This window comes from Vombatus ursinus, unplaced genomic scaffold (assembly GCF_900497805.2).
Source record: "Vombatus ursinus unplaced genomic scaffold, bare-nosed wombat genome assembly UNPS02014870.1, whole genome shotgun sequence".
Lineage (NCBI taxonomy): Eukaryota > Metazoa > Chordata > Mammalia > Diprotodontia > Vombatidae > Vombatus > Vombatus ursinus.
The window spans coordinates 9,455,448-9,479,693 of record NW_020954648.1 but is presented as its reverse complement, the minus strand read 5'-3'; the positions used below and the strand labels follow the sequence as shown (position 1 = coordinate 9,479,693).

Genomic DNA, 24,246 nt, shown 5'->3' with positions numbered 1-24,246 from the left:
AAATACAGATTATTTTTAACTTCAAAGTAGCCACCCATAAATAATCCTTCTATTTTTACTATTACTGAATTTCTAGACTAACTAGTAATAGTCCCTCTCCCCAAATTTATATTGTTCTTTCGAATCTTACCCTGTTGTTCACCTTCCTCTACTACTGACAAAACAAAAACACACAAAAGATGTGTCTTGTAACAATTAACTTTTTGTATTTCCACATTCTCATGTCTATATCTATCTTATCTCTTTAAGGATATAAACTTCATAAGATAGGAGGCCTAAGTGTTTCTATCCGGCTGTGTATAGTGCCCAGCACATAGTAGGCTCTTAGCAAAATGTTTTAAAATTTTTTTTAAAGTAACATAAGGAACAAGATGATACACAGCTTAGGATGCTAAATTTCTTACCTAGCCTGCATCCAGCCCTTAGGCCACAATGGTTTCACTTCTGTCTCCATAAAGGTCTTAAGATAATCCTCAGCAGATTGGCTTTTATTTGTCTCTAGCTCATAGCATCCCAACTTAATCTTGACAAGGTTACATAACAAAGCCCTAAACAGGAAAAAAAATCTGACTATAAAAAATGTAGACAATTATTTAAAGAGTTCAAGAAATGAAATTAGGGTAAGAGACACCTACCACTTATAAACTATCTGGTGATGCATTTACTCTATTTCTAAAACACCTTGTTTACATCACAACACTCACAACTAATGCTTTTTCAATCAAACCACCAAGGGCTGACATAGGGTCAAAAAGAATATAGTGATATTCCAATTAAGGAATATTGGCAAAAGAGATGAAAAAGACAGACAGCTGATTTATTTCACAAAGACACTCTACCCTTCTACTAATTTTTGGACCTAATCTATGAAAATGACAGAAAAAAATGTATTGCTTCTTGATTTACTCTGGGGAAATGAAAAATTCATGGGTAAGTATCATATAACAAACTGTGTACTTCAAATTACAGAAATGAGAAAAGATCTAAAGCAAAGTAACTCTCTTGAATATACTTGTCTCCATATTAATCCTTTCTTTGCCAGATCTAGTCTTCCACATAACCGGACTCCTTTTATTACAAACCATACTGTTGCATTACATAAGTAATTAGATAAATAGTAAAGGATATAGTTAAAATATACCTAATGGTATCATCCCAGTGGAATTTTTTTCTTGGTCCTATGACCCGTTTTCCTGGTTTCTCATCATCATCATCCTCGGATCCATTTTTTTCTCGTTCTTCATCTGCTTGTGACCTGAAAATGAACCATTTAATTTCGTGGAATGCAAAGCCACAATCCATGACAAAGCATGCAGGGGATCAACATTTCTATATAAAACATCGAATTTAATGTTAGTTTCCAAATTATGTGGTAAAGGTCTTCCTCAGATTATTAGTCAAACAATAACAGACAGTTCTTAGTAGAATAATAACAGATAGCATTTTGCCTCTCAATTCACAAAGTATTTATTTGGGGCCCAGAGCACTCTAGCTGGTCATTGTGGGTATTACCTGGCTAGTGCAGGCTGTGGCTGCATTTCAGATCTTAATTACAACACATCCATTTAATGGAGCTATTTTTTATCTTGATGATATCCTGGGAGTGGTAGGGAGTGATAATTCAGCTACAGTAGGGACTATAGCACTGGGACATTTGGATTTTTACTTAGGTATGGCAGGGCCCTCTTGAAAGCCAATCCCCAGCAATCAAAAATTCTAGCTATGGGACAGATTAAACTTAGGAGTCTATCCAACCTGATGTTAAACATACCTACTACTCTTAGCTTGACTTCGAGCCTGGCAGTCCTCCTGATACTTGAACAATTGTTCGGGCATAACATTACTGACAGCCAATTTCAGTTTTTGCAATGGTTCTCTTAAACGATCATCCTAGGAGAAAAACAATAAAGCTTTAACAAGCAAATTTGCAAATGAATGCTGGAAAATAATCTGCAGAAGACATTTCAGATTTTGGGAGATGTCTATTCTAAATTACAATTGGGCCTCCAGAATAGGGATACTCTAAAAATAATATGCCCAAACATACTGGAGTAAAGTTTCTTTAAAACAAATTGTATAAAACAGTATTAAGTTGTTTTTCCACCTCCATTTCATCTTTCTTGGACATCCAATATTTGTCAGTTAAATTAATACCAGTATACTTCAATAATCAATATGTGAAGGCAATATGTAGCCATGACTTAAAGTAAACTTCTTACCTAACCTGCTTCTGATTTAAAATGGAAGTTTCATTTTACCTTTACAAGTAATTCTCCACAAACTTACTTTTTCTAAATGTGCAAGTCAACATTAGACAATTAAAGCTTTAAAAACGACATGAGAATTCTATTTCATATTTTTATATGCATTTCTTTGGAGGACATCAAAGCTCTCTTATCTCATTGGTCTTCATAATTCCCAAGAAAAGTCTGTGATTTACACCTAGTTTAAAAATTGGGCTAAAGAGAGATCAGATGATTTACTCAGTTCTGTCATAAGAACCTAGGTCAAAGGATCATAAATTGAGTTCAGGAAGGGATCTTTAAGGCCATCAGTTCAGCCTCTACTCTTTGTAGATAAAGAAACAGAGACCCAGAGATTTAAGTGACTTGCCCAGGGTCATACAGCTAATAAGTTTCTGTAGCAGGATTTGAATCTGGGTCTTTTTGAGTCTACCAGTGCCTTACTATGTCATGCAGTTAACTAGTAGTAGAGCTGGAATGAGACCTCTAGTCTAGTACTATTTCTAAGATTTGTCAACTCTTCAAATTTCTTAACCAGGAAACTATGTTCAGGCCATATACAGTTCAAAAGTAATAAGAAATTTCCACAAGTCACTCACTGAAATAATCTTCATGACTACATCACATCTCACAAATTCAAGATAAAACTCTTAACACTTAAACATCTTACCTGAACATTGAGGTGCAGCTTCTTTAGACGTTTTACCAGTGTGTCTTTATTACATGGTACAAAAGCCTCAAGGTGAGAATAGACTCCATTTCGGATGCCTGGGCTTTGTTCCTGTAACTGTAATTCAATGCTAAACAAAAGTAATTAAAAAATTGCTATAGATTTTGTTAAGTAGCATCATGCAGCAACTAGGGGATGGGCAGCACAAGTATACTAAATCTATTTTTCTTTTATATCCCCACTATTCCTAGATACCAGAGGCAGCATGATGTAATGGGAATATGGCATTATATACATGCATGTATGTCTAGCCCCAATCTCTCCACTGAGATTTGGTCCTCTATCACCAATTGCATCCACAACTGAGATTTCAAACTGGATTATCTCTCTCTCTCTTTTTTTTTCTTTTTGGCGAGGCAATTGGGGTTAAGTGACTTGCCCAGCATCACACAACTAGTAAGTGTCAAGTATCTAAGTATCTGGTCTGAGACCGGATTTGAACTCAGGTCCTCCTGACTTCAGGGCTGGTGTTCTATCCACTTTGCCACCAAGCTGCCCTCCTCAAACTGAATATCTTGAAGAGCCATCTAAAATTCAATGTATCCAAAACTAAACTCTATTTCCTCAACCAAACACTCCCCTCTCTTCCAATCTTCCCTACTTTGGTTGAGCAAACCACTATCTTTCCAAATCTCTGGGTCTATTACCTTGATGCTGTTCCTCACCTCACATACTGTATTAAATCAATCATCAAATCTTGCTATTTCTACCTTCACAAAATCTTTTGCATCTGACTTCATAATAACAATTGTTGTTTAGTCATTTTTCAGTTGTGTCTGACTCCTTGTGACCCCATTTGGGTTTTCTTGGCAAAGATATTAGGGTGGTTTGCCATTTCCTTCTCCAGCTCATTTGACAGATGAGGAAATTAAGGCAAACAGTGTGAAGTAACTTGCCCAAGGTCACACAGCTAGTGTCTGAGGCCTAATTTGAACTCTGGAAGAAGAGTTTTCTTGACTCCACACCCAGCATTCTATCCACTGTGCCACCTGCTTACCCTATAATAATGATAGTAGTAGTATTTACATAATTTTTTTAAGGTTTGCAAAGTGCTTTACGTGTATTATCTCATTTTATCCAACAACACTAGGAATTAGGTGTTATTATTATCCTCATTTTAAAGATGATGAAATTGAGGTAGAAAGAGATTAAGTGATTTATCTAAGCTTAGTAAGTTTCTACAGTCATATCTGAACTTAGGTCTTCCTGACTCCAAGTCCATTGTTCTATCCACTTTGCCACCTACCTGCCTTTTCTCTCCATTCATATACCAACTATAGTCAGTTCTGTTATTATTCGATATACACATTTCCAAAAACATCATACAATGCAAAATCGCACAATAAAGACCACAGAGTTCATGAGGAAAATAGGGTTAAGGACACAATAATTAAAAATGACAGCAGTTTTATACATGTTAAATGGTTAAGAAATACATAAATTCTACCATAAATAATGGCCCTATCCACACCTAAGTTGCTTGACCTGCCCCAGGATTCCCACCAAAGGGTGGGGCTGGCAAAGTGAGAGACCACTTTAGGTCTCAAGCTTGAGGCCAAGGCAGAAAGGGTTGAGAGTGAGGGTGTGGACCAGCCCTTTTCTCCTCAAGGCTCTTTTTTTTTCTTCCAATGAGGCAATCAGGAGTTAAGTGACTTGCCCAGGGTTACACAGTAGGTACCACCTGTCTGAGGCTGGATTTGAACTCAAGTCCCCCTGACTCCAGGACTGGTGCTCTATCCACTGTGCCATCTAGCTGCCCCTTCTTAAAGCTTCTACTGCACCAAAAGATATACAATAAATATGACACTTTAATCTGACAAAGACCTGATTTTGTTTATGGAGGTGGGTATTAGAAGGGTTGGAGCTTGTGACCTATTGTAAAGTGATATAGTTTTCTATATTCTTGATATTTCTTGTGAAAGAAATTGAACAAACTCAAAATTCGAGTAGTGCTCAAAATGTTCTCTATTATATTAATATCTTGGAACAAATTCAAGTTTTCAAAATGCAGTTATAGCAGAACTGACTGTACCTTAGCTTAGGCCTTTAACACCTCTTACCTAGACTATTGCAACTGCCTCCTAATTGGTCTCTCCTTGATTCAAGTCTGTCTTCCCTCCAGTCTGCTCCAACAGATATGCTGTTACTAAAGTAATTTTCCTTAAGCACATATCTGACCATGTCATCACTTCCCTACTCAATCAACTCCAGTCACTTCCTATTGCTCCTAGGCTAAACTACAAACTCCTTTTTTTTGGTTTTTAAAGCTCTTCACAACCTGGCCCCAAACTATTATTAAAGCAGTACTGGACACAGCTTCCCCTCAATCTTGCCAAACTGGCCTTCTTTCTATTCCTCACACACATTTTATCTCTCCTCCCCAAGCCTTTGCACTGGCTTTTCACTCTTGGAATGCATTCCTTCTGAGAGTCTCCATCTTTTAAGACACAGTTCTAGCCCTAGGAAGTTTTTCCTGAATCTCTCACCTGCTAGGGTCCTCCAAAGTTACTTTGTATATGTTTACTAACTTGCTAGTCATACTGTATGTATTTTATAGGTACCTGTCTCCTCCATTAGAATGTGAGCAGAGAGTGTTTCATTCTTTGTATTTGTCTCCCTAGCACCTAGCATGGTGCTCGGCACATGGTAGGCACTAAAAAATACTGGCTGACTGATTCAACCAGGATGTTTTGAGTTGATTTCTGTATCTAACACATAGTAGTTTTGACCTAAAGGACCTGTTCCTGGAAATTCAGGAAAGGTGCAGTCTAAAACCTATGGGAAAAATATGCCCTGTCGCCTACATAGTTCAGGTAAATAAACATATCTGTGGCAGTTTCTTTCTTAATTTGGTCCTAGAAAAATAACAACCCTCTCTCCAGATGAACCTGTAACGTTTCCCTTTATTATGTTCTAAGTACTACACAACTAAACAAATTTCCTTATGTAACTTATCTTCCAGGGAACCCTGCTAAATAAACTCAATTATGTTCAATGTTCAAATACAGTAACTAACTTATCTCAACCGTCTGTTCATATCTATTTCTTTTTAACATCTGCTTATTTTAACTGTTTTTAGTTGTTTTCATTCTCAATTAAACTGTTTCAACTATAGTTTTATAAGGAACCTCAAGTGTTTTTTTTTAGAAGTAGGCAAGGAATAATTCCTAAGCAAACAAATAAGATGTTTAAAAAGTACTCGGCCTAGGACTTTATCAGTGGGGGAAAATGAGGGAATATTCAGAAGCTACTAGGGATAAAATGTCTTTGGAGAAAGGGCTTTCTGGAAAGTATGCTTTTTCTCAAAGATGGAAAAATTTCTGTGACAGCTACTACTGTATAGAGTTGTACAGGCTCAAAATAGTCACTGTAATACAAGACCACATTAAGATGCAGCCTAGAGCTAATTAAGAAAATATTATCAATGTAAAATATGTGGAACAAGGGGATGATCTGAAGATTTAGACAATACTCTTCAAAACTAATACCATGGCTCAACTGCTTCAGAATGAACTATAACTTTGGAAAGGAAAGGAAGTCCAGCTTCTTTTTACACAGAAGGGAGTGGGAAGGGAATAAGCATTTATCTAAGTGCCTACCTATGTGCTAGACACTATGCTAAGCACTTTTTACAAATATCATCTTATTTGATCTTCACAACAATCTTGGGTGGTAGATGCAGTTCATTACCTAATTTTGCAGTTGAGGAAACTGAGGCAAACAGAGGTTAAATGATTTGCCCCAGGGTTACAGATCTAGCAAGTGGCTGAGGCCACATTTAAACTGAGGTATTCCTGAATCCAGGGTCAGCACTGTATCACCAAGATGCCTCTCAATTAGCCAAAGAGGAGAAAACTCCTCTGGATACTAGCAGGTCCAATGGCTATGTCAAAGAAGATAAGGACTTCTCTATCTTTCCCCTGATATTTCATGACATTACCCTTTTCTGGTTCTCCTTTCAGACTCTTTTGCTTTTATTGTTCATATTATATCCACTACGTATGGGTATTCCCGAAGGCATCCCTAATGACCTCCTATAGGTTTATCATTTCAGTGTAGATGACTCATAGGCCCAATATGTCCCTAAGCCTCAGTCTAGCATCCCCAAATGCCCGCCTATTAGACATTTCAAAGTGGATGTCCCAGAGACACTTCATACTTAACATCTCTAAAACAGTGTTCATTCATTATTTCCTCAAAAAAGTCACCCCTCTACCAAAATTCTCTATTTTTGTTAAAGGCACCAAAAATTTTCTAGTCTCTGATACTTGTATCTCAGTATTATCCTGAACTGCTCCTTGTCTCTGACCCTACATGTTCAATTAGTTGCAAAATCTGGTTGTTTCTAGTTTCACATCTTTTGCACTCATCTTTTGCATCTCTTATTTAAGAGATAATTCATCTTACTTTAGGTCCTCAACATCTCTTGCTTAGTTTGCAATGGCATCCTAATTGTATCTGTACCTCAAATCTGTCTCCACCCCAACCTATACTCTAATGGGGAAGAAAGGAGCAAGAAGTAAACATTTATTAAGCTACTATGTGCCAGGTACTACAGTAAGCACTTCACAAATATCTCATTTGACCCTCACAACCACAGGAGGTAGGTGTTAATATTATCTCTATTCTACAGCTGAGAAAAATGAGGCAGACAGAGGTTAAATTACTTGTCCAGGGTCTGAACTCAGGTCTCTTCCTGACTCAAGGCCCAGCATCATATCCACTGCAATACCTAGCCACCTAATACTACCCAAAGGGATTTTTTTTAAGTGCAGATCTGACCATGGTGCTGTCCTACTCAAATTTCAATGGCTCCCGATTGCCTCTAGGATAAAACAAGCTCCTTTGTTTAGCTTCTAAAGCCTTTCACAATCTTCTCCCAACTTATATTTTGAACATCATGTGCATGTACAATACTCCTCCCTCCTGTGCTGTTACTGTGCTAACCAATCTAACATTCTCTCTGTTTCTCACATCACTTCAACTGCTGCCTCCATGCCTTTGTACTGGCCATTCTTGCATGCTTGGAATGAACACTCTCATTACTTCCACATCTCACATAATCTCTCTTTCTTTCTTTCTTTCTTTTTTTTTTCTGAAAAATTTTTTTGGGGGGTGAGGCAGTTGGGGTTAAGTGACTTGCCCACAGTCACACAGCTAGTGAGTGTTACATGTCTGAGGCCAGATTTGAACTCAGGTCCTCCTGACTCCAGAGCCAGTGCTCTATCCATGGCAACACCTAGCTACTCCCTTTCTCTTTCTTGAAGATGCAACTTACACATCTCCATCTACATGAAGCCTTTTCTAATTCCAACTGCTAGTATCTTAACCTTCTCTAAATAACGTGTATTAAAACTACTTGTTATTTATTCTCTTTATATATGTCCTTGTTGTCTCCTCCATTAGAATATAAAGTTCTTTCTGAGGTACCACATCACACCTATCAGATTGGCCAACCTGACAAAACAGGAAAATGACAAATGTGGGAAAATTGGAACACTAATGCATTGTTGGAGTTGTGAAATGATCCAACCATTTTGGAGAGCAATGTGGAACTATGCCCAAAGGACTATAAAAATGTGCATACCCTTTGACTCAGCAATAGTTCTTCTAGGGCTATATCCCAAAGAGATCGTAAAAAATGGGAAAAGGACCCACATGCACAAAAATATTTAAAGCAGCTCTTTTTGTGGTAGCAAAGAATTGGAAATTGAGGGAATGCCCATCAATTGGGGAATGGCTGAACAAGTTGTGGTATATGAATGTAATGGAATACTATTGTGCTATAAGAAATGATGAGCAAGCAGACTTCAGAAAAACCTGGAAAGACTTGTATGGAATGATGCTGGGTGAAGTGAGCAGAATCAGGATAATGTGGTACACAGTAACAGCTATGTGGTACTACGGCTAACGTTGATAGACTTAGATCCTTGCATTGCTGAGAAGGGTTAAGACATCTCCAAATGTCTCATGATAGAAAATGCTATCCACATCCAAAGAAAGAACTATGGAGTGTGAATGCAGATCGAAGCATACTAACTGCTATTTTTTTTCTTCTGTTTTGTTTTGTTCCCTCTTCCTGGTAGCTCCTCCTATTGGTTCTAATTCTTCCTTACAACATCCCTAATGTGAAAATATGTTTAATAGGAATGTATATGTAAAGCCTATATCACATTGCACGCCATCTTGGGGAGGGAGGGGGAGAAAAAATTTAAACTCAAAAGCTTACAGAACTGATTGTTGAAAAATCAAAATAAATTAATAAAAAAAAGAATATAAAGTTCTTGAGAGCAGATCTGTTTTATTTTTTTTACTTTGCATCACCAGAACCTAGCACAGTGCATGGCATACACTAGGTGCCACAGAAGCATATTAAGACCTCCTTTTGCTTACAGAAAATATTAAGAGATATTTATCCAGTCTCAAGTCCTTTCCAAATTCACTTGAATGAAGGAAACATTATTAGCACTTAATCAATCTTCAAGGATAACAAACGTATCCCTCCTTTAAAAAACTTTATGACTTTCTTTTAGGAAACTCTGTAAAAGGTTAAAAATATATTCTATTGTACCAAAAAAAAATGGATTAAAGGTAGTAACTAGATTTAAGAGCAGGGATTACTTTAACTTAGTTAAGGTCACTGCCTAGCTCCATCCTTAACCAGATAAAATGATTTAAGAAAGGATTCTCTAGGATGAGGATTTTAAGTCACAATTGTACTGTCTGATGAATGCATACTGTTAAATGAACTTTTAGCTAAGCTCTGCAACTATGTTCTAACATATTGTGAAATTTTCTTTGCTCAAAAATACTATAAATTTTAACTCCAAAATGACTAATGGGAGATAGATTTCTAATGGCATGAGAAGACTCTGGAAGTTTGTACTTTTCTCTAGGCAGAAAAAATGCTTAGACTAAAATAATTAAAATTAATAAAATTGTTTCTGTCAGGCTTATGCTTAAAATACAGAGAACAGAATTTTCCACCATAGCATTTAATAAATGTTTGTTGATTGACTGATTTCTCCACAGAAATAAAGACTTTCTTGCCTATAAAATAGAGAATTCTAATCAGTGGAAAATAGAATGTATTTGTTAACAGATTCATGAACTAATTTTAATGATAATTTCATGCTTCAAAAGGTAAAGGTAGAAACAGTAGAACTGCTATTCTGGACTCATACAGCTAGACAAGAAATCCAGTGACCAACTCAGATTTTTAATAGAATGTATAGAAGAAGAGAAAGTGTGGTATGGATAGAAAGCTGGCCTCTGAATCCTGAAGACCTGGGTTTAGGAACTGCCTTTTATACTTACTGACTACATAACCCTCTTCAAGCCCCTTAATCTTTCAGTGATCCAGGCAACTCTTTAAGACTGTATGCTGCCATATACCAAGATAAGGTCAAAGTGGGCACTCGATTTAGACATAATGGGTGAAACTATAAGCAAATTAGGAGAGCAAGGAATAGTTTACCTGTCAGATCTATGGAGAACGGAAGAATTTAGGACCAAATAAGAGAGTGATTATGAAATGCAAAATGGATAATTTTGATTACATTAAATTAAAAAAGCTTTTGCACAAACAAAGCCAATACAACCAATTAGAAGGGAAGCAGAAAGCTGGGAAATGATTTTTATAGCCAGGGTCCCTGACAAAGGCCTCATTTCTAAAATATAGAGAACTGAGTCAAATCTATAAGAATGAAAAAGTCATTCCCCAATTGATAAATGGTCAAAGGATATGAACAGGCAGTTTTCAGATGAAGAAATTAAAGCTATCTATAGTCATATGATAAAAATGCTCTAAAACACTACTGTTTAGAGAAAGGCAAATTAAAACAACTCTGAGGTACTACCTCACACCTATCAGATTGGCTAACATGACAAAACAAGAAAATGATAAATGTTGGAGAAGATGTGGGAAAACTGGAACAATAATTCATTGTTGGTGGAATTGCAAATTGACCCAACCAATCTGTAGAGCAATTTGGAACTATGCGCAAAGGGGTTTTGTGCATACCCTGTGATCCAGCAATACCACCACTCGGTCTGTACCCCAAAGAGATCATAAAAAAGGGAAAAGGACCCACATGTACAAAAATATTTATAGCAGCTCTTTTTGTGGTAGCAAAGAATTGGAAATTGAGGGGATACTTATCAATTGGGGGATGGCTGAACAAGCTGCAGTATAAGAATGTAATGGAATACTATTGTTTCATAAAAAATGGTGAGTAGGCAGATTTCAGAAAAACCTGGAAAGACTTGCATGAACTGATGCTGAGTGAAGTAAGCAGAATCAAAAGAACATTTTACACAGTAACAGCAACACTGTGTGACAACTGACTTTGTTAGACTTAGCCCTTCTGAGCAATGCAATGATCTAAAACAATTTCAAAAGGCTCACAATGGAAAATACTATCCACATCCAGTGAAAGAACTATGAGGTCTGAATGCAAATCGAAGCATACTATTTTCTTTTTTTTGGTGGTTGTTTTTTGCTTTTTTCTTTCTTGTGGTTTTTCCTTTTTGTTCTGATTCTTCTTTTACAACAAGACTAACATGAAAATGTTTAATATGATCATACATATACAGCCTATATCAGATTGCATGCTGTCTTGGGGAGGGGGTAGTGGAGGGAGGGGGGAAAATTTAGAACTCAAAATCTTACAAAAGTAAATGCTGAAAACTAAAACTAAAAATTTTTAAAAAGACTGTAAGTTGCAGAAAAGATGCTGGTTTGTATTAGTAAAGGGAGTTTTCTATGTACAGAAGATGGAAGCAAGTGCAAGAAAATGAGGATTCCATTCAGCTCTATTGAACAAAAACCTATTAAGCACCTAATATGTGCAGGGAACTGTGCAAGGATACTAAAGAGAGACACAGTCCTATAACATTGCCAAGCTAAAGCCTAGAACCATTAGAGATGGTAGTGAACAATGAGGACAACAGTGCCTAGCACATGAGGTACTTAAGGTCTGTTGAACGATTTCTTTTGGGAAAAAACCCTGGGATTCTAAGAGGCCAACGTGAGGACAGAATTTACTCCACGCATGGAGTTTGCCCAGTAGAAAGACACAGAGATGGAAGACAGAATGTGGTATATGAAGTATAGCAAATAAGCCAGTTTTGTTGACATACAGAGCATGTAAAGAGGAATAAGTCACATTGTGAACAGTTTTAAAAGCCAAAAAGAGGAGTTTGTATTTGATCCTACAGGCAACAGGGAAATTAACCATTGGAAGTTTTTAAGCAGAAGAGAGGGACATGGTTAAAATTATGCTTTAAAAGTAGTATCAAGCTGTGTGGAAAATATATTTGAAAAACGACTGGAGGCAGAGACCAATTAGGAAGATATTGCAGTAGTCCAGACGAACTAGGATGATAGGCGCATTAAAGGACAGAAGGAATGCAAGAGACACTGTACAGGCAGAAATGACAAGACTTGGCCCCAGAATAGATTTGGGAAGGTAAGGGAGAGTAAATAGTTCAGCATGATTCCAAAGCTGCAAATCTGGGTAACTGGAAGTATGGTAGCAGAAATAGGGAAATTAAGAGGCATGGTGGTTTTGGGGGGAAATCAAACAACAGAGGTTGGGGAAGGAGGAGGGCCATGAGGAGATCCTGTTGGTTTGGACTTTTCTCTAAGCAGAAAAATGTTTAGATTTAAATAATCTAAATTAATAAAACTGTTTCTGTTGGAATAGTGCCCAAAATACAGAGAACAGATTTTCTGTCATAGCACTTAAGAAATGTTTGTTGACTGACTTATTTCTCCACAGAAATACTTTCTTTATTTATACAGTATCTACTATGTGCCAGGCACTATTCTAAAAGCTTTACAAATATTATCTAATTTGATCTCATTTGATCGTAAGTAAACACCTAGTTGTTTTAACTTAAGTTAAAGTCACCAGGCCCAGGTAAATCATAATCTAGGGTACAATGAAAGAACTGGCAGCTGTAATTGACTACTGTGAGCAATCACTGCAAGATCTTGAAGAAATCTGCCAAAGGGCAAATGTTCTGATTTTTGATAAACGGCACTAAATGGAATTTAAAGCTATAGGTCAGTGATCTTGACTTCTATTTCTGGAGAAATAAGGAGATGGTTTGTGAACATTCAAAAAGAAAAGCAGGGACAACTAAAAGTAAGTATGGTTTAATTAAAAAAATATCATGGTAGACTCATCTCATTTCCTTTTTTGACAGTAAGTAGGCTGTAGAAGTCATGGAAATGCTGTGAACAAAGTACACTTAAATTTCAGTAAAACATTTAAGAGTCTCCCATACTACCCTTATGAATAAGACAGAATAATGTGGACTAGATGACCACAAAAATCATATAATCAAAGACTAAGAACTAGAAAGAGTCTCAAAGGTAGAGGTCAATACTTTCATTTTATAGACGAGAAAACTAAAGCTGAGAAAGGATCAATGGTTAAGTGACTGGTCCAAAGAAAAATAGGTAGCAAGTGGCAGAGAAGGTATTCAAACCTAGGTCCTCTTCTTCTTCTAAGGGCAGAGTTCTCAACTACACCAACCTGATAGTACAGTTAGATGAATTTGGAATTGGTTCTACAGCTAGATCAAAACAGTGGAGAACTCTCTAACAGAACGCACCAGGAATGTGTCTTTGACAGTCTGCTGTTCAAGAATTTTATTAACGATTTTGATTAAATCCAAGAAAGACAATGTTGCATAGTAGATCTAGTACTCAGCGTGGAATCAGGAAGACCTATATTCAAATCTCACTTCTGACAGTTACTAGCTGGGTTGTCATGAGCAATTCACTAAACTACTCTGGGATTCAGATTCAGTTTCCTCTTCTACAAAATGGGAATAAGCACTTTGCAACCTTAAAACATTACGTCAGCTATTACCAAAAATGCAGATAACATGAAACAGAGGAATAGTTAACACACTAAATGATCAATTAGAATCTCAAAAGATCTTTACAGGCTTGAATGATGGGCCACATCTAGTAAGATGAAATTTAATAAAGGTAAGAGTAAATTTTTATATCTTGGTTTAAAAAGATTAACCTCACAAGTGCAAGATGATAAAAATGTAGCTCAACAACAGCTCCTAAGAAAAATATCTAGGGAATTTTAATGAATATGAGTGAAGAGTGAAACACAAGAGCCAAAAAGACTAAGGGCTCTTGTAAGTTGCATAAAGGAGGCATAGATGTCCTCTAGCCTTCTGTGATCAGAGCAAATCTGAATAATGTACTCAGTTCTGGATGTCACATTTTAGTAAGGATATAGGCAAGTTGGAGTACATTCAGAAGAGTATGATCTGGAAGGTGAGAAAGTAGAGTATATTAAAGAATGTGGGGACAATTAACCTGAAGTAGAGAGGGATATGACAGTTCTCTTCAAGTATCTGAAGGGCTACCATGCAGAAGAGGAATTAGACTTGTTCATCTTGACCCTGAAGGAGCAATGGGTGGAAGTTGCAAGGTTTAAAGTTTTAAAGGAAAAACATCCTAAAAATTAGAAATAACCAAATATAAAACAGTTAGTTACAAAGTAATTAGAGATAACCAAATATAAAATAGACCTTCTGAGGTCAATCAATTAAACATTTATCAAGCACCTCTATTTTCCAGGCCCTGTGTTAGGAATCAGTGATTTAAGGACAAAAAAAAATAAAACAATTCATACTCTCAAGGACTTCATATTCAATCAGGAGAAACAAAATAATTATATACAGAATAAATATAAGTATAAGATAGGGAGGGAGGGCATTAATAGTTGGGGAGATCAAAAAAGGCTTCAGGTAGAAGGTAGTGCTTGACCTGTATCTTGAAGGAAAAGAGGGATTCTATGAAGTGGAGGTAAGGAGGGAATGCCTTCCAAGCATGGAAAATAGTCAGTGCAAAGGAAGAGAGATGAAAAGATGGAAATCCACGTGTGAGAAACAAAAATTAGGTCAGTTTAGACAGACAACAGAGTGCAGGAATGTGAATAATGTATAATGAGTTTGGAAAGATAGGCTGAGATAGGTTTTGAAGGGCTTTAGATGTTAAAACAAGGGAGTTTGTATTTTATTCTAGAGGCAATAGAGAACCACTACAGCTTACTGGGTAGGAGAGTAATATGATCAGAAAGGTGCTTAAGGGAAATAATTTTAGGAGGAGTATGGAGGATTGTTCAGAATAGAGAGAGACTTAAGTCAAAAAAAATAATTAGGAGGTACCTTCCAGGCAAGAGGTGATAAGGGTCTCAATGAACTAAGGTCATGGCTATGTGAACAGAGAAAGACAGGGTCAGATGTGAGAGATGTTGGGGAGGAAGGAAAGACAAGATCTGGCAACTGACTAGATATGTGGAATGAGAAATAGTGAAGAGTCTGTAACTAAAGCTATAAATCTGGGAAACTGAAAAATAGTGGCATCTTTGACACAAACAAGTGAATATGGTAGCAGGGTTGAATGAGTTCTGTTTCACTTATGTTGAATTAAGATGTCTCTAAGACGTCCAAGATGAAATGCCCAAAAAATTAGTGAAACAAAACCAGAACTCAGAAGAGAGAATGGGGCTGGACAAGTATAACTTTGAGACATCTGATTGGACTTGATAGTAAAACCCATAGGAGCTAATAAGGCTAGCAACAGAGAGAGGTACAAAGACACAGAAGATTCAGAGGTATTGAGGCATTAGGGAGCACTTGTAAGCATGTATTAGGGCAGTGGCTATTTCAGAAGGACGGGAAACATGTGAAAGATTTTGTAGATGTACACTCAACAAAACGTGGCACATGGTTGGATAGGACAGTGGAGAGTCTGAATGTGGAAGAGGGAAGAGTTAAGGACTCTGAGGTTACAAATTTAAGCAATTTAACCAGAAAGATGTTGGTGGCCTCAACATATGTAGATGAATTTGGACAAGCTATACGTTAAGTGTATGTGTTAAGGGACCAGGATTGGGGGAGGGAAGGACAATGAAAATGATGAGCTCCATTTCGAGCACAGGACATTTTAAATACCACTGGACAACTAGATAAAGATGACTACCACTGTTGATCTAGAAAGAGCAAGGCAGCGTAAATTCTGGAGTTATTTACTGAGATGAAGAGTGTAACAGTGTATAGAAGTTGTAGAGAGACAGACTTGCCTTAATCTGAGGAAAAACTTCTGAACAATCAGAGCTATCGAAAGAGGAGTATGTTGCTTTGAGATGGTATAGGCTCCCACTCACTTACAGATGTTTAAGGACAGGCTGGATGAACACTTGTTGATATACTCTGGAGAAGATTCTTGTGCAAATATGGATTGAACTACACAGTCTCTGAGGTCCCATACATCTCTGAGATATACAAGATATCCTAAGCAGATGTCACTCAGAGACAGTTTAGAAAGCAAAAAGGGTCAAGAAAGTGCCAGAACAGTATGAAAAAGTATGCTTAAAAGACACATGGGCGGTTTAAAAGAGACTAAAGTAGAATAGTCATACAGTCACGAGAAGGGGACAGAGATTTGTCACAGAAACTAAGAAAAAAAAATTAAATTAAAAAAAAAAAGGATATCCAAGAAGAGGATAATAATACCAGATGTGGTTTTTTTTTGTTTTGTTTTGTTTTTCATTTGCTTTTTGGTGAGGCAATCAGGGTTAAGTGACTTGCCTAGGGTCACAGAGCTAGTAAATGTCAAGTGTGAGGCCATATTTGAACTCAGGTCCTCCTGACTCCAAGGCTGGAGCTCTATCCACTGTGCCACCTAGCGGTCCCATAATATCAGATGTTACAGAAAGGGAATGAGGATGAAAGCTAAGGAAGGGTTACTGGATTTAATAGTTGCCCATTGGCAACTTTGGAAAAGATAGTTCATTCAATTAGAGAAACAAGCAGATGGCAGAAAAAAAAAGCAGAAGCAAGAAGTATAGATGCTTCTTTCTAGGAGCTAGGAAAAGAAAAAGTATAGAAAAGAGGAATGTCAGTTTGTGAGGACTATATAAAAGATTAATAAGCATGGGAGGAAACTTTGTAAGAGAATAAGAAGCTATCAAGATGAATAGACTTTTGATGTAGCAATGGGTACACAAAGTAAAAATGTGTATGATTTTATGACTTCCCCAAATAGGAGCTTCAGTATGAGAATAGCATTGGAGAAGATGAATGATGTGAATTATCTAAAGCTGGTTAGCAGAGCAAGAATTGCAAGAGGTTAAGGAGACAAGAGATTCAAGGACATCCATGAAATAACTGCCTACTGAGAGCGAGGCTGTGTAGAGAAGAAGTAAGGTCAATGAGGGGAGATGGACTATGCAAAATAAATTTACTGAGCTTTATTTTGCTCTGCATGCTTCCCATTACTACAGCATATCACTTCCCACTGGAAACATTATGAGCTAGGAATTCCACCTTGGAAAAGGAATTGAGCAGAAAATTCTATTTTAATAAGTAATAGGGAGGGGCAGCTAGGTGGTGCAGTGGGTAGAACTCCGGCCTCGGAGTAAGGAGGACCTGAGATCAAATCCGGCCTCAGACATTTGACACTTACTAGCTTGGTGACCATGGGCAAGTCACTTATCCCCAACTGCCTCACCAAAAAAAAAAAAAAGTAATAGGGCAACTCTAGAATGCTGAGTCTGCTGACTTAGGGTGTCACGTCCTGGAGGTGGTGAGCACCTGGTATCATTTTCTGGATAGAGGAATGGCTTTGTTCTTGCCTAGGAGATAAGATAAAAAAAGATATTCCCACTTGCTGATTTAAAAAAAAAAATCTGATCTCAGATTGTTGAGTATATTAAACGGAAGGAAAAAAGACTAAGGCTCTAAGTCATGTAGTTTGGGCATTACTGGATACATCGCTTGGTAGTTCTGGCTAAAAACGGGGGGAAGTAACATAAAGCAAAGTGACAGGGATGATGGAGGCAGGAGGGCAATGAATCTCTAGCTATGACTATGGAAAGGTAGACCTAGGAAAACATACAACACACAACTCATAGGGAGGGGACTAAATGTCTTCACATATTGGGTCAAATGGGCCAGATTATTGTGAAGATTTAAAAAAATCTTCTTTCTTAAGAAGTGAGTGCTGCCAGGATTAACTAACACTAATATTTATTGTGCCTGCATGGTATATAGTACTTTATTGTTATACATTTATTTACATATTTGCTTTATGAGACTCCACTCTCAATTGTCTCTGTATCACTATCAAAAATGCTATTCAACCTAACTCCCACAACTAGGCATGCATTGTATTTTTTTCTTCAGTTAGAGGAACAAAATATTGTCAATCCAGTGATAGTGAGTCAAAACGTTCCTGTTGTTAACAATTTTACATCCAGCTGCCTTTGGGAACAACAGTCAGCATTTGTTATAATCTTTGGCAACACTCATTAACCCACAGACTCATCAATATTATACTATAACCAAATGAACTAAATGGCCATTAATTTGACATCAAGCATGCGGGCACACACACTTATACTTGTATATATTAGTTTTTTTTTCCCTCAAATTCTATAGCTTTTTCATTTGATACTTTCCATTGGGCCATAAATACTTGTTATAAACATTTATATAATTTATATTAATTCTCACTGAAAGCCAATAATCAGGGGAATAATTTTTCATAAGCCCAGAGAAATACCACAGTAAAACAATGTAGTGAACCTAGTATTTCATGGAATCTCAAATAGGAAGGAGCTTCAGAAGCTACTTAAATACAAACCATACAAACAAGGACCAAGAATCCCCCTTTTAATATTCCTAGCAACTGGTCACTCAGCCTTCATTGGAAATGCTCTATTTAGTGAAGGCACCTCCATGAAATATGATGTAGAACCACTGTTTTTTGTTATCTAACACAATACACTGTTTCTTTTTAATAGAAACAAATGCAACAATTATCTCAGGGGTTCTTAACCAAAGAAATTAGTTACTTACTCCAGTAGAATGTTGTTCATATCCTGTGTGAAGAATTTTTTCCTACCTTCTTCATCAAAAAGCTTGGCAGCCTAGAACATACACAGTATAAAGTAAAAACTAATGTTTACTATAACTTTCATAATAAACAAACTATCTTGAGATAAAGATTAAACAAAAAACAGAGACCCAGCAACTATGTGCCCTTCATCCTATTCAGGTATCTTCTTAAAATCAACAGGAAACATAGAGCATTCTCTTCCCACAATATTTCCAATAAAATTAAAATTTTAGAATATTTAGAATATTATTAAATATTTAATATTTAGAATAAATCCTCAGCTTGGTCCAGCAACAGAATCTATGATAAAAACGCATTTTTAAAGTATGGTCAACTCAGGATTAACCACACTAAATCGTGGGGAATAGAAGCACTAGTAAATCAAAAAATTATTTTGTTTGGTTTTTGAACAACTTATTGTGTATACATTAGACTATATCGGTTATGGTACAGTAAATTTCAATTTACTTCAAACCAACGACACTATATTATTCAAAGACTCAACTCAGGAAGGGCTGACTATTAAAGCCTGGTTTGCATAGAATAGAGGATGACACCAATATTGCAAAGCATAATACTTACAAGAGCTGTCCTCTATGTATGTATGCTTTCAAGCTTAACGAGGAAAAACACCCCCAATGACCAGGAGTGTTTTATTCATTGAGTCCCCCTCTTTGCTCACAACTATCACAGAACCCATCTAAGACAGCTAGGAAGATATCCTACCATCAAGGGTGCCCTCCTCCCTTGCCTCTCCTCTGCCCAGGTTGCTGGTCTAATCATAATCATGGCACACCTGCACTGCCTCTGTGCTCTGCAGTCCCCTGGCCTGTTATATGACCTCTCCGACCCGTTCCATCCACTCTACCACTGTACCTGTAGGACTCCTAGGCCTTTCCACATGGCCTGTGTCTAAATATTCTTTTATGTGTTGTCTTTTCCAAAGTGTGAATTCCTTGAGAGAAGGTTCTATCTGGCCTTTTCTATTTGTATATGCACAGCTCAGCACAGTACTGGTCACAAAGTAAGTGCTTAATAAATGCTTTTTGATTTTGTCATTTACTCAACAATTTCTAAGAAATAATCTTAATTAAATTGGTTGTACAATGATAAAATTAACATTCTAATAGGAAGAGAAAGGAACAGGTGTTCCTTCAGACCATTAATGTCTTCAAAGTGTTCTGAGGCAGTTAAATAAGACAAACAGGAGACCTGAGGGTGGACTGGTTCTGTTTGGAGAGTTTTAAGAGGAGAAAGAAAAAGGGAGAATGAAAGGCATACATTAGTGTACAAAGGAGGAATAAGGAGGGTTGCTGTCTCTTATAAATGAGGTGCATGAGATGAAAGAGTATATAAACATGAAGGAAGGGGTGGGGGAAGTAGGCATCAGATGAACCTCACTCTCACCTGAACTGACCACTCCCTCTACTCCAAAAGCTCCAATGGCTTATCCTAACATCAAATATAAAATCCTATTCAGCACCTAAAGCTCTTCATAACCTAGCCCCTTCCTAACCTCCTAGCAGTCTTCCACTTCACTCTTGTGTATTCTGATCCAGCTACATTGGTTTTTTTAGCAGTTTCACAAATACAACATTTTATCTCCAAACTCCATACCTTCGCACTGGCTCTCCTCCATTCCTGGAATGCTCTACACCCTTTAACCTCTGATTCCTAGTTTCTCTGGCTTCTTTCAAGACTCACCTGAAATCCTACCTTCTGCAGGAGGCCTCTCCCCACATTTACCCCCACTAATGTCATCCCTCTTTCAGATTAATTTCTTATGCTTGCCATACATCTTGGATGTACCTGGATATTTATATCCCCCATTAGAATGTATTCTCCTCGAAAGCAGAGATTGTTGGGTTTTTTGTATCCCTAACACAATGACTGGCACAAAATAAGTGTTTAATAAATGCTTGTTGACGGATTACAAGGACCATCCTTCCTCTGGGGAATGTAAATGAATTTAAATTACTTGCTAGAAAATATATACATGAAACGATGCAAAAACAAACAACTTTGAAAGCCATAAGAACTTTGATCAATGCAAAGATCCATTATGTTTTCCCAGGACCAAAGATAAAGAGTGCTACCTACCTATGACATAGACTAAATATGCAAATGTACAAAATATGCAAAATGAGATATTTTTGGACATCGCAAACATGGGAATTTGTTTTTCATGACTATGCATTTTTGTTACAAGGGTTTTTTCTTTTCCCTCCTCAGTGAAGAGAAAAATATCTGTTAATAAAAAATTTTTTAAAGTACATACTTACATTTATACAGAGTTATATTCATAATTGGAGGCCTTCCTCCCCATGGCAGGATCTTTAGTTAGTAGGCCAAGGGAAAATGCAATAAGCAACTACATCAAAGGGCTTTTGATCCTCACTGAGATAACAATTAAAGGTCACATATAACCCAGGCAATTATAAGGCAGAACACCCAGAAAGACTTATCTGCATATTAAGGGCTATTCTCTTATACCTACGTAGTTTTAATACCTTCTCTCATGATTTTGCTCTCATCCCTTAAACCAACGAAGGCCATCTCACCCTACTTCCCCAATTACAATTTCACAGATAAATTTCTAACTGGGCCCAAATAGCCTATACGATCTGAGATTGAGATCTCAGGTCCTCTATATCACCCTTGTTCACCAATCTCAAATAAAATGGGATATATTCCAACCCCACGTCCTTATCCCTCTCAAGCAAAATCTGGGCTCAAGAATCCAAAAGTGAAAATCTGAAAGCTAAGTTAATAGATAACACTTTGCTCCCTCACCAACTGCTATCCTGTAATGCCCAAAAAGGAGGGAGTTCCTTATCAGAGGTGGGAAATTTGCCAGTACAAAAGTGGAAGAATGGGAAACCATTTAGAGAGCTGCAACATTAACACCCCAATTTGGATGTAGATTTGGAAAATCACAACACCCTGTCCCCATCTTCAGTTGACTGTAAAGAATACCCTCAAATAAGTCTCATGCATTAGTTTTCTCCATTGCCTTTACCTAGTACAGACACTGAGTTACCACATAATCCTTTATCTGGAGAAGATTTTGCAGCAAAATAAAGAAAGTGAAATGAGTGGGGTCATCAATCAAGATTCCTCATTTTAGAACTCCTTGAATTTGCAGAGAAAGCCCTCTTTCAAACCACTGCAGTGAATAGATCATCAGTGCACAGAGAGCTAACCAAGGAGTAAGTCCTACATAAGTAATGAGTCATTTCTTATTAGTTAAAATGCAATCAATTTCATTTTTGTGATGCTAGTTAGTGCTGTCCAAGTCGAGAGCCTTCCTATTTTTTTTTCCTCCTCAAAGCAAGTATTCATGATGTAGATTTATATGGCTTCTGCAGAGTCCAAAAGTCTTTGGTCTCTTTCATTTCTTACTTCTAAACTACACTATCCAACAGATTTTTTTGCTGTCCTTGCCTATCCCTATTTTATGTTCAATTCACCAAGTATATTTTTAAAAATATACCGATTTTATTTAGAATGTCTCATCAAAATCTTTATGTAACTTCACTAGCTCTTCATCCTCTACAAACAGATGTTCGTGCATAAGCTGCAATTATTTTCATGGTGGTCTTTTTTTGTACTTATGGGCACTAAACTTATGGGCATTAAAATACAAGATGAGTAAATGTTTCATGAAATATTTCCTGTGGTCTTTGGACAAACAATAAAATCAACTTCACCATCTCCTTCCATTTGCCACTGTAAGGAAAGTCTGTGAGCCAGCCATCCATTTAATTTCAGTATCATTTATAACAAAGAAGATCAAGACAGGTACAATTTAGTTCTTCTAGTAGGAGTTAAGTCTACTTGCTGGTCCCTGGACAAAGATATTACAGCTACAACGAACAACAGCAAAGTTAATATTTCTGACATTTTGAAAGTGGTATGGTTTTTAGCAGCTTTTTCTACCACTCTGCTGTCATTACCACAGAAGTGGAAGGAAGATGTGCAGCATCAAAGATGATTTTGTTTGCCATGGCAAAAAAATTCCTAACCAGTGGGCAGTCTACCAGTAATGAGGGTCTTTCAACCTATACAGGTTGGTCCTCACAAAACAGACATTCTATTGACTAGGATTGTGCTCCAAGCACTTCCAGTATGGCAGAACCAGGCAAAATGGGAACTCTGCTAGCAAAACCTTCAAATACCTGATAGGTTACATCTCAATGGTACAATGAGGTATGGTATTCCAAGGGACTTTGCAAAGGAAAATGATACAAATACTGAAAACACTTGCATCTGAACAAATTTTAGTCTGATATATGAAAATCAGATAAGAGAGCACAGCCATTTAAAAGCAGTTAAATTCTAACATACACATAATGTTAGAAGAAGTGATAGGTTAATGATCTGTCTTTAAAATAACTGACCAGAGGATTGCTTTAAATAGCAGCTGTCTTTCGAACACTTAGTTGTTTGCAGAAAGATGTTCCCATGAGGATAAAGAGACCAATTTGTTTAGGGCAGAATTAATCTCTATCTTTTACCTCTGACTCTAAGTTCTAGTCTACAGCTTTCCAGTTTTAGAAACTATTTAAGAAGGCACAGGAAAACTCTGAGTAACTGATTTACACTAATCAAATTCACAAGAGCTTCATTTACAAACCAAAATATCAATTTATTTACATACAGGGGAAGATATATTTCAAGTATCTGACTATCTACACAGAACTCCTACTTCCTAGTGGTTAGGCCCACTCATGGAACCAAATTATATATCATAAAGGGGTTTAGTGAATACAGTCAGAGCAAAACCAGACAGAGGCTTAAACTATAACTGCCTGATCAATTTCCCTCTCCAGTCTATGGGTATTTCTGCCTAAAAAACAATTTATCCCAAACTACATATCCCTTACTGCAGAGTCTTTGTAATCTTTTTTTTGTTTGTTTTTGGGTTTTTTTGCCTCACCAATCTAATGAAACTGCTCTCTCATTACCAACCATCTCATAATTACTAAATATAATGGTGTTTTCTCAGTCTTCATTTTACTAGATTTTTCTGTAACTTTTAACAGTACTGATCTCCAAAATCTTGTAAAAACCAATGCTAAAAATTGTCTTGATGTGTAATCGGGAAAAAAATACTATCTTAAAAAACAGTTTTGACCTCCTCTTTCCCCCCTCCACCCCCATCATCTTGTGTACTCTCCTTCTTTGGTTTTTTTTTGACACTCTTCTCATTGTGCTAATCCTACCTGTCTGACCATTCCTTTGCTGGACTTAATTCAAGAATTCAATTGTACAAGTACTTATTGAGTGCCAAACACTGTGTGAAGCCCTCAGAACACAAAAACAAAACAGTC

The 24,246-nt window shown here is 37.0% G+C and overlaps 1 protein-coding gene across 1 annotated transcript in view; it reads right to left on the bottom strand.

The window, feature by feature from the left end:
• Positions 1 to 24,246, bottom strand: part of UBN2 (ubinuclein 2) — a 120,710-nt gene that overhangs the window by 42,424 nt on the left and 54,040 nt on the right. The window contains exons 7-11 of the mRNA XM_027842285.1: positions 18,874 to 18,944; positions 2,914 to 3,043; positions 1,772 to 1,890; positions 1,142 to 1,255; positions 405 to 548 (exon numbers count right to left, since the gene is read on the bottom strand). Coding sequence (XP_027698086.1) covers positions 405 to 548; positions 1,142 to 1,255; positions 1,772 to 1,890; positions 2,914 to 3,043; positions 18,874 to 18,944 — 578 coding nt within the window. The remainder of the gene's footprint in view (positions 1 to 404; positions 549 to 1,141; positions 1,256 to 1,771; positions 1,891 to 2,913; positions 3,044 to 18,873; positions 18,945 to 24,246) is intronic.